This window comes from Diplotaxodon limnothrissa, linkage group LG3 (genome assembly GCF_057381915.1).
Source record: "Diplotaxodon limnothrissa isolate DT_005_m linkage group LG3, D_limnothrissa_male_GT1.1, whole genome shotgun sequence".
NCBI classification, from domain to species: Eukaryota; Metazoa; Chordata; class Actinopteri; order Cichliformes; family Cichlidae; genus Diplotaxodon; species Diplotaxodon limnothrissa.
The window spans coordinates 34,717,195-34,728,746 of record NC_140598.1 but is presented as its reverse complement, the minus strand read 5'-3'; the positions used below and the strand labels follow the sequence as shown (position 1 = coordinate 34,728,746).

General features: G+C 36.4%; 1 protein-coding gene across 1 annotated transcript; it reads left to right on the top strand.

Annotated features, from left to right (window-relative positions):
• Positions 1–563: 563 nt before the first annotated feature.
• On the top strand, positions 564–2,594 carry LOC146635517 (butyrophilin subfamily 2 member A1-like). Its single transcript, XM_085350158.1, has 6 exons — positions 564–651; positions 996–1,337; positions 1,573–1,866; positions 1,957–2,089; positions 2,228–2,300; positions 2,586–2,594. Exons 1-6 carry the CDS (start codon positions 564–566, stop codon positions 2,592–2,594), a joined length of 939 nt encoding a protein of 312 aa, XP_085206284.1.
• The last annotated feature ends 8,958 nt before the right edge of the window (positions 2,595–11,552 follow it).

The following is an 11,552-nucleotide window of genomic DNA, read 5'->3' as shown; positions in this document are numbered from 1 at the left end:
CAAATTCTGTATTTAGTGTGTTTAAGTTCTACATGCTTTTCTGATGTCTAGTTATAAAGTCTAATTATAGTATAATTTATTTCACTGTCATGAATAGATCTTTGTAAATGTTATCAAATGTTTTAGAAATGAATCACCGAGATTTTAAATATTTGACTGGAGAGCAGAAAATAAAGTTTTTATAGTTAAAGTATACTGTAGAGGTCTGAGCAGAGATATTCTATTGAATAACTCAGTACGGTATCTATGAAAAGTCATACAGAGAACAGAGATAGCACTGATCAAAGGTTATTCTCTAATGTGCAATTTGGCACTAATGCAAAATAATGGGTTTGCTTTAACCAACAACTTTATGTCTGTTGCTTTAACTCTGGAGTTACTGGAGAGCAATAACATGTTAAGTGAAAGTCATGTTGATGACCTCATGAAGGTAGTTAATATACTGAAATAACATCTAAAATGTGTTTTTAGTCTTGAATAAGTTGATTTTAGATATGAAATGAACAAATTATTATTATATTAATGAACTTTTGTGGCCACACTTGATGTATTTTCAGAGGAGGATGCTTCCACAGATAGATGCCCTCTCCCTTTCTCCAGTCAAAGTCTTCAGTATTTTCATTTTCCATCTTCTAATATACCTAAATAAAGGTAAGTTTGATGTTACATGCATTATATCTTTTATTATCATTGGTGCTAATGTACTCACTTTTTGTGCAGCAAGACTGTATAAAAACCATACAGTTATTACAAAATGGTGCAAATTTGTTACATTTGGTTGAATTGTAATTTGTACTTTCATGCTTTTTTTTTGTTTCCTGCCTGCCATGCTGAGTATCATCTTTAAGTTTGATATATGCATTCACTCCTGCTGCAGAAATTAATAAACACTTCTTTCTTTCTTTCTTTCTTTCTTTCTTTCTTTCTTTCTTTCTGTCTGTCTGTCTGTCTGTCTGCCTGCCTGCCTGCCTACCTACCTACCTACCTACCTACAGCGGAGTCTCAGGTGGTTGGTCCACATCAGCCAGTAATTGCATTAGTTGATGATGATGTTATTTTACCATGTCACGTGGAGCCTGCAGAGGATGTGACAGCTCAGATATTGGAGTGGACACGATCTGACTTGAACCCAAGATTTGTCCATGTGTGGCGATCCGGTCAGGATCTGGTGAATACAAGAAATCCTTCATACAGGGGAAGAGCATCACTGTTCATCAATGAACTGAAGCGTGGAAACATTTCACTGAAACTCTCCAGAGTAAAACTCTCTGATGAAGGAACCTATGAATGCAGCATTCCTTTAATGGGGAAAAAATATTTTGTTAATCTTGTGGTTGGTAAGTAGATACACGTCACATGTTCATGGTGTAGTGGATTTAGTTACAGTGAAAATTAATATTTGTGCAGGATGAGGAAAGATTTTATCCCAGAAATGTTTATTTATTACCTTTACAAAGAGAAAAAAACCAAACAAATCTGAATTTTGCAATAATAATAATTTCATAATTGTGAATTACTGTACAAAATGTTTTTTTCAACTATTAATATCTTTCTTTTACTCTTTTTGCTCAGCATCCGATGCTGCCACCTCACCTGTCATCAGTTTATCAGGGATTGACAAAAACAGAGGAGGAGTGGTGTTACAGTGTGAGTCTGCAGGATGGTATCCAGAGCCTGAGCTGCTGTGGTTGGACGGTGAGGGAAACCTCCTCTCTACTGGACCTACAGAGACCCTCAGAGGTCCTGATGACCTCTATACTGTCAGCAGCAGAGTGACTGTGGAGAAGAGACACAGCAACAACATCACCTGCAGAGTCCAACAGAGGAACACCAACCAGAGCAGAGAGTCACACATACATGTTCCAGGTTCAAATTATATTATTACATTTATGATAGAAACACTTTGAATATCTGAAGTCCAGTTTTATTGAAATGTTGTGTTTTTTATGATTTCAGAGGATTTCTTTAACATCCTGTCCAGTTCTCCCTCAGTCACGGACACTTCGCCTGTTAGTTTGGCTCTTTGCATCATCTTGTTAATTTTATCAGTTGTTGTTCTTGTACGTAGAAAGAGGAAACACATCAGTAAGTCACTGGTTAATTATTCTTTACCGCTACTATGAATCAATGTTTTCATTGAGACTCTGATGAGAGTTTTAATATTATAATCCAAGTTTTGGCATTTCCTTCTTATTTAATTTTAATTTCAAAAAGAGACCAACAGAAGGCCAAAGGATCACATTGGAGATTTTCAAGTTTCCACGGACGAAGACAGAGAGAAAGAGCAACTCAATACGAAGGTAAGAGGAAAAACTGAGAAGCAGAATTAACTTGTGAGTAGATAAACACACAATATCAAGATGTTCATTGGTTTTCAGGAAATTGAATACTAATCAAACAAAATGTTACCATCGATTTCTCACTTAGATAGGCAATATTTATGCTCAGTATATCTTATTCAACACAATTTTATAATGAAACATAAAAATAAGAATATCAGGTTTTAAAACAGAACCCTAATATGAAAAACAGGGCTAAGTGTAAACGTTTTGACCTTGTCATTGTGTTTTATATCATTTGAGCAGATCTACTGATGTGGTTGTAAGTAGTGTTGGGCTCATACTGTAACTCACATTACACTTTAAAGTAATGTGTTAAATTACTTATCACTTTGAGTGAGTAATCTGTTACACCATGTGTTATATTACTTTTGTGCTGTCCATAACAAGGCCTGAAACGCACTTTGATATAATTACCGTTTAACAACATGAACCTAGACTGCAGTCGCACAGAGTGACATAAACCTTCATCTTAACAACATCAGAAGTACAGACAATCTGTATTAGATGTACAGATTCTAGGGTTAAAAAATACTGTTATGTGATTACTGGAAAGGTAATTAGAAAAGTAATGTTTGACATTACTGTGCTACAGCAAAATGTAATGTGATTACACTAATATTTTACAAAGTCATGTGTTAGACCAAACCCTGATTATAACTCTGGTAATTAAATGGTGTTTATTATTCACTTTATTCTCTCTTTCTCTCCTTCCATTTATTATTTTTTATTATCGAATTATCACCCCTGTTTAGCTGTAATGTAAAGTACTAATGTCATGTTGTCCACATTACAGTTTTTCTCGATTGGTTTGGCTCATTTCTTGAAACCGAGATGACAATCTCAAAACCATAAGGTCATTTGGCCAAACAGTCTTACAGTTCTGCCCAACATTATAGCTCACTAGCAAAATCAAATATCCTTCCCCAAACTCTTCGTCCATGCTTCAAAAGCAGATTCCTTTCCCATATAAAAGGTCAGTACAGTCAAAATAGCACAGATCCTTCTCAATTGCCTTGGCATATGTGCATTCATTTAGTGCTTTTGTCAAAATAACCTGGATGGTTTAGCACAACACCATGAATCCCCTGCAAAAGCTCATATCTCTCCCAAAAGAGTTTATCCATGTGTCAAAACTAATTATCCTTCTCATATAAATAGTCAATGCCCCCAAAATGCATTATACCTTTGGCATTGTTTAAGCACTGCAAGTCAAAATGCTTAGACGTTTTGTCACTGAGGCACAGGTCTAGCAACAGAATACCACTATGAATAAAACTAAAAGATTTTACAGTAAAATCAGCCTCCAATAAACCACTCATACTCAAGGAAACTGTAAACATTTTTATTCGTACAAAGAAATGTTAACATTAGAGAACATACTGTGAAAAGAAAACATATACAGGATTCTGTAAATGTGAACAGTCATAAACACAAACAAAAAACAAAAAAAACAAAAAAAAACTAGCCTACCATACTGTAAATAAAGTTTCAGAACTATAGTACAGTAATATTTTCAGTGGTCGCCATTGTCACCCTCTCTTTCCTGGCCACCATCCTCATCCCCCTGGCCATCGACGCGCTGCTCTCTGTCAGAGTTTCTCTCAAATGGTACCCTGTAAATCTGTTTCATGGTCATCTGATGTTTCTTCAATACCCGGTCTATTGTGGAGATGCTGATAGAGTTTATATTTTGGAACATTACATTGTCTAGCAGGATTGCATTACGAATCTGTCTCAGTGTGATGGCATTATTTGCAATGACCATGTTGCATATTTCTCGTTCTTGTTGTTCATTTTGAAGTTTTCTTCTGCCACCCACTTGAGGCTGTCGTCCAATCCTAGACATACAAGTCAAAGGTCAACACTGTAAATTTGTTACAAAATGAGTTACCAATGTAATTGTACTGCTGTTTTATGGTACTAAAAGTGTGATGCACTGCACAGTGACCGGAATACTATTCACAGTATTTTCTCCATTTTTTTTTTGTCATTTTTATAGTATCATATAACATCACATGAAGATATTACAGTACTCTAGGCCTACACACACACCAACACTGAATAGTTCAATAACATAGTTCTGTACCTGTTTTCCCTGCGAAAGGTTTGGATGATGGGGGAGACTGTGGACCGAGGCACATTAGGCTGCACTCGGCGACCTGCCTCTGCCATTGTGAGGCGATGGTTTATAACGTGGTCAATAAGGGACATCATGGTGCCTCCGTGCTCCTCGGCCTCTTCCCCCTATTCCTCCACGCATTCGCACTCCTCCTCTTCCTCTTCTTCTTCCTCCTCTTCCTCGAGCAGGAAGTTGCTGTTGTACTTGGTGAGGTGCTTCCATGTTCACACTGCAAATGAAACTGGCCCCGGGCAGCAGTCATAATCATAGACAACACCTGTCAGGTATCTAAACAACCTGTTTGATTGGTCATCTGAGATGTGGGAAACTGCTCCTTCGTTAGTTCTAATTTCACCTGATTGATTGTCAAGTACTGTCATAACTTTATCAAATGTTCCAAGATATTCTTTCATGGTATTATATCTTTGACTAATTTTGACAGTTGAACAGACAATTGTGCATATGATGGCTTACACAATGAAACCATGCTGATATGTTTTGGAGTGAGTAACCATTTCACTGAAAAATCAACTACCGTATTTCCCGGACTACAAAGCGCACCTGAATATTAGCCGCACAAGCTAAAATCAGGGGAAAATCCTGTTTTGTACATACATTAGCCGCACCTGACCAAAAGCCGCAGGTGTTTCAATATTGACTTATCATATGTAAGAGAATATGCACAAAGCGAATTGTCAGGAAAGAGATGGCTGTTTGGAGACACACCCCTTTTATTAATATTTTGAAAATCAAGTTATGGGTACATATTTGCACATGTGCTGTGCTTCATAAATGAGTAACAAATGTAGTACATAACAATAACCTACAGCACACCAGAAAAATAGATTCAGACTACCTTTTAGGCTCAGGTGCAGTGACACGGCTTTAACAAGAAGAAAAGTCAGTCATTCACCACCATCTTCCTGCGCACTAAAACCACCAAAGTCCTCTTCTCCAGTGTCGGAAACGAACAGGCTCAGGATGGCTTCGTCATCCACTCTCAGCTTCTTTCCTTCGTTGTCACTTTCAAAACCAAAGATAATCCTCATTGTCATTGTCAGTGTCGGAGTCGAACACCCTCTGAAGGGCCGTGGCGGTGTCCTCCTCTTCATCATGCAGCAGTCCAGCCCTTCGAAATCCGTTGGTGATCGTGGATGTTTGCACACTTTTCCACGCTGTCAGAATCCACCGGTAGAGTTGAGCACAACTTGCTTTTCGCAAGTTTATCGCCGCTCGTCATCCACGACTCCCGCTGAACGCATAGCGCTACTTTGAAGTTTGTTTTTCGCGCTACTTGTACGGCACTATGTTGCCTGGCGGATGGACATGTGACCAACATACCACTCTTGAACCCCGATCCTTCCGCCAGGCAACGTAGTGCCGTACAACAGCGGAACAAACAAAACAAATCGTCTTACGATATCACAAAAATCATGGACAATCCATAGAAAAGCCGCACCTGACTAAAAGCCGCAGGGTTCAAAGCTTGTGCAAAAAGTAGCGGCTTATAGCCCGACAATTACGGTAATCAGTTTAGATCGCCAAGATCTATTTATTTGGAAAATGTGCTAAATGTGGGCTCATTGTGCTAACTGTAGCTACTTGTACATAATCATTTGAAAAGAAGCACAGAGTCACTTGAGACATGTACTAAAGCATTTGCAATTTGATAAAACCAATGAAAAATGACTTTCTGTTGTGAACAATTGCAAGGTGGTTTGGAGATTTGTCCATGTTATTTTGAGAATGTCATCTCGGTTTCAAGAAGTGAGCCAAACCAATCGAGAAAAACTGTAACTTAATATGAATTTGAAAAACTGTATTATCTTGTAATCTCTGCCATCTCTCAATGGAAGTTGCCAATAACTTCAAGGCAGCAGCTCCAGGAGGAACAACAGAGGAGGGAGGATGCTGAAAATAAACATGGCGACCTGCAGAATGATAAAAAAAAGGTTGATATTTGTCATTTGTTATATGTTTTGTGTGTCTTTGTCTATTAAAAGCTGTGATGTCTCTCCCTCTTGTCTGCAGCTGGAAAATGAGCTCCAGGATGAGAAGAAGAGGAATGTGGAACAAGAAGCAAAACTCAACGAGGTACATTTTTCAAATATTTTTTTTCATCTTTATTTGATCTTTTTACATTTAATACTAAAACTGTTACTAAAACATATTTACAACTTAAATAAAATGTTATTATTTTTGTGTCTTAAACATGAACATTTCTTCCTTCTGGTCTTTCTTCATGTAACATTTCACCTGCAGTTGGAGAAGAAGAATACTGAAATCATCAATCAGCTCCAGCAGGAGAAAGAAACATCAGAGGAGCTGAAGAAGCAGCTGGAGTCCAAAAATCAGGAGGTTTGTGTTTCAGTTACAAATATCCTGAATTTACTGACCCCAAACTCTTTATCTCTGTATTGTAAAGAGTTATGGAGGAAACTTTATAAATTAGAATAAAATGATCAGGCTCTTAATTCTATATAGTACAATCATTCAATTAATCACTCACATATAAAAAAATATGTTTTTTCATCTCATCTCTCTAATTTTATCTTCTCAATTGCAGCTTTCTGACAGCATCAGTGAGCTTAACAGGGAGAAAAGTATGAGGGAGAGTGAAATAAACACCATCAGGGATCAGCTTGAGTCCAACAAACAGGAGGTTCATTTCATCATTTGATACTCAGCTGTCTGTCACTGTCATATGAAACATATTTAAACATGTCCAGCATGTTCTTCATCTGCTAAATAATTTTTCATCACTGGTGGAGAACCTTATTGTCTCCAGGATCTAAAGGATCAATTCTGCTCCAGCTTTTTATTGAGCCAAAAAGCTGCTGTTTAAAACAGAGGTTATGTTAACCAGTTATAGAGAGAAAGGACCAGGGGAGCACAGAAAATTCATAGAAATATCACCACTTGCCTCAACATTGACATAATTTAGAGCAAACATGAATTATGCAGCTTGCTGTTGTTCATTTTGTTGAATTACAGCTGTGCGTCAGGCTGCTGTGTGACACATCCTGCAGACATTATGTGCATGTTTTGCTGTCTTTGAAGGTGCAGCTGATGGAGAAGAGCAGAGACACTCGTGTGAAAAAGATTGACCCTAATCTGAGCGTCATTTATTGCATCAACTCACAGTTCATTATGCTGTAGAACACGTTACATGTATTTCAATATTAACTCTGAGGCACTGTGGTTGGAAACATGTTGTTCACAGTGTGAAGCTTCAATAATTTTGTCACTTTTATCAACAAAGCGCTGCAGAAACATCAACATCTGTCTGACTTTATTTCTGACAGATGATCAAATCTGAAATGGAGAAGGATGAAATCATTACGAAGCTGAGGCAGACGATCCTTACACTGGAATCAAAGGTCAGTGGAAGTATCTGAGTATACAAAGATCATCATGGACATATGTGATGGCTGTCATACTCCCGATGATCAGACCGGCACACTCTGTGTGTACCTCTCTGTGACTTTCTGTGAAGTGGTTGGTAGCACAGCAGCTGATGTGACGTGTTTAATGTGATCAACCTGCTACTTTCTGACTTTCTGTTGAGAAACAAGAACAAGAAACAAAACGTGTTAATTTAAAAGAGGATTTCATTGTATTATGATCTTTTAAAAGAACATGTGTGTAGTCTGTTCTTATGAGTCTTTTTCCCTTTTTCTTCAGCTCCAGGAGGAGAAAGAGAGAAGGGAGAAACCTGAGAAACAAGTTCAGATGTTGCCAACTGAAACAGAGGTTTGTGTTTTTAATTTGGTCATGAGCCACTTACCTGTTGTCAGCTTTGATCTCTATCTTTATGACACTAACCAAGAAAAATTAAACCATCAATGACAACAAACGTGAAACAATAATGGAATTAGATTACTAGTGACAATGAAATCCAGTGTAATTAAGCAATATATAAATCAAGATTAGTTTAATGTATTTGTTGTCCTTTTAATCCAGTTTGATAAAGGTTTGATTTTTTGAATTTATGTTTGAATTATTTCCCCCAAAAAGATGACAGCCTCCCTTAATTACAGGTTTACTGACTAATGTCTGATCAAATCTTTTATTTTATAGGCAGAACTTAAATATGATTTAAAGGGTATTTCCTTATAGGTTTTGAAGAGGTAAAGAGTAAAGAAAAGGATGCTTTTAATTTCAACAGGCAAATTTAGTTATTTGTTTTACTTTATTTACATTTGTTCTTTCATGTCTCCCATTTTCACTTTTTTCATGTCTTTTAATGTGCAGTTAAAGGAAAAACATTCTGAAATGAAAAATCAGCTCCATCAGGAGAGAGAGAAAAGGCAGCACATTGAGAGGAAAATGGAGAAACTAAAGGAAATATTTAAGTTCAAAACGCAGGAGTTTCATCTTATCATTATCAGTTTCTGAAATATGAAGTGCTAGGAAGGAAACTTTAGTAATGTAATCTTTATTTTATAAAACTGTTTTGTTAATGTGCAATTTCTACACACTGAAGTTGATAAAGAAATCAATGATTTCAATAAATGTATGACATAAAAATGTTTCCATAGTAGATAAGCCTGAAATATTGAAAAAGGGGATAAAAGAAGAAAGAAAAACAAAAGTCACACATCTTAAGAAAGTCTCTTTCTCAGTTTAATGTAAAGTGCTGGAAGAGAAACTTTGGTAACAAATGTCTGCACATCTGACTGTTTCTGTACACTGAAACAGATGAAAAGTACAAATTTTACTTTTCAATTAATAAAAATATTTTTATTGTAGATACCAAACCCATAATTAATATGTACCAATTCTTCAGCTGAGTGATGCAGTTGTAAACCAATGTTGGTATAAAGGAGTATTATTATTAATATTTTGATATAATGAAAATAATTTAGACTGTGTCATGTATCTAAGCAGTGTCTGTAAAGCATTTATTTAAATGCACAATGATATGCTCAAAGCGAAACAATCAGAAACTTAAAAGCACAAGAAAACTAAACTAGGAAACATAGCAGACTATTCAAGATCAAAGCAATAATACATAAAAGAAAAAGTCTAGAAGACTAAACACTGGGTCAAAGACCATGACAGCAAGTGTATAATCTGGTCTCATGAGTCTTTTTATTCAACTCCAGGAGGAGAAACAGAAAAAAGAAGAAACTGAGAAAAAAGTTCAGACCTTGCCGATCAAAGCAGAGAAGGTTTGTGTTTTTAATTTGTTCACCAGTGAGGAGCGCACACGTATTATTTATTTAGGTTTGAGAAAAAGAACTGTAATTACATGGTCAGGAAATCCAACGCCAACAAAGAAAACAACCATTTATTATTAATTAATGATCTGATTAAATGTCAAATAATATTAAAGAAATGTCTGTCTACTTTAAGGAAGAAACAAATCTAAAAAAAATTCAAATTCAAATTCATTGTTAATTAATATATTTCACCAATTTTTAAAATTTAAACTATTGGCATCTGTGACTGTGTTGTGTAATTACTCGTGTGCCTTAAAAACAGCATGTCTCACATTCCTTAATGCTTCTGACTTGCAGATTTCTCACATCAAGAGTCCGTCCAAGCAGAAGAAAAAGAGACTGAAGGAGCCTCAGAAAGAAGTCAAGGCACAGCCCAAAGATCAGTGCTGTGCTTTCTGATTTGATTTTTATTTTTAAAGAATTAGTTTAAATTTATGTTTACATCAACAGCTGGTGAGACAAAGCAAATTGCAAGGCACCCATATGTGTATGTGTGTGTACGACAGAGAGCAATTTTAAAATGTGTAACTTTAATGCTGTTATATGCACCAACTGGTCGCAGCAGATGGCCACCCCACCCTGAGCCTGATTCTGCTGGAGGTTTCTTCCTGTTAAATGGGAGTTTTTCCTCCCCACTGTAACCAAGCAACTGGACTCACATGGGATTTTTTTTTATTGTTGGGGTTTTCTTTGTATTATTGTACGATCTTTACTTGACAACAATGTTCCCTCTAATTTTTCACGTGTCTGAGCGAACACACAAACTCCCTGAGCGATCCCTTGGACCACTGTGAGCGACATCAGACGTGTGCACTGTGGTCACGCCGGCATCTAATCCATCCAAGTTACATGGTTTATTAAAATAATCAAATTACAGCATTTACGTTTATGTTAGACTACTTTTAATTAACTGCTTTAGCCCACTTACAATGAAAATTTAAAAAAAAAAATCTAGTCATTGTAGTATGTTAACACTATTATATTACATTATATTAACACATTAATTATAATATAATATAATTATAATAACACTAGTATAGTATTATGGAAGTAAAAATAACTTGAACTCCAATTTCGAAAACACAACTTAATTTTTTTTTTTTTTTTTTTTTATAAAGCTCTGACTTGTATTATGAGTCTGTGGTTTGGGAGAGAGTCCTGTCTGCAAAATACAGTATATAATGACCAATGTTGGGCAATTAATTATATAGTTACTTCTTCAAAAAAGTTACTCAGTTTGGCAAACAAAGTTTTTTGCAGCTATTTTTTTTTAAATGCAGCCAAGGCGTTTTTAAATAAACATTTCAAACTATTTACAGAACAACCAGCTGTTGTGCATCAAATCTGATGCCACACAAATTATTTGTGCCACTCCAAAAGTAATTTCTGTCCACTATGAGATAAAGGAGAACAACAGCCTGGTACCTGCAGGCCTGACAACAGCAGATGTATCACTCCTGTAACACCTGTAACATTCAGCAGTCGCCTCATTGTTCTGACACACACAACAAAACTACACTACACACTAACTACACAAGATTTGCGCTAAACGTCTCAAATCTCTCACATCTCAAAGCACCGCCGTCACTCCTAAAACTTCCCCCCGTTTCTTAACAACTAGATGCCACGTTGCCATATCATTTTTTGATTGGTCGAATGGTACTTTTTTTGGACGAATAGGAAAGGGAGAGGAGGGTGGAGTTTGTTTTTGCTCACAGGCTCAGAGTGCTTTCAAGCCTTTTTTCTTATAAAACGCAGTTTTTACCGTTTCTTCCCGCAGTAAATATGAACAACGATAGTATTCAGCAAGGAAACCAAACATTGCAGATATTTTTATCATACCTCTGGTTTTACGTGGCCCATCAA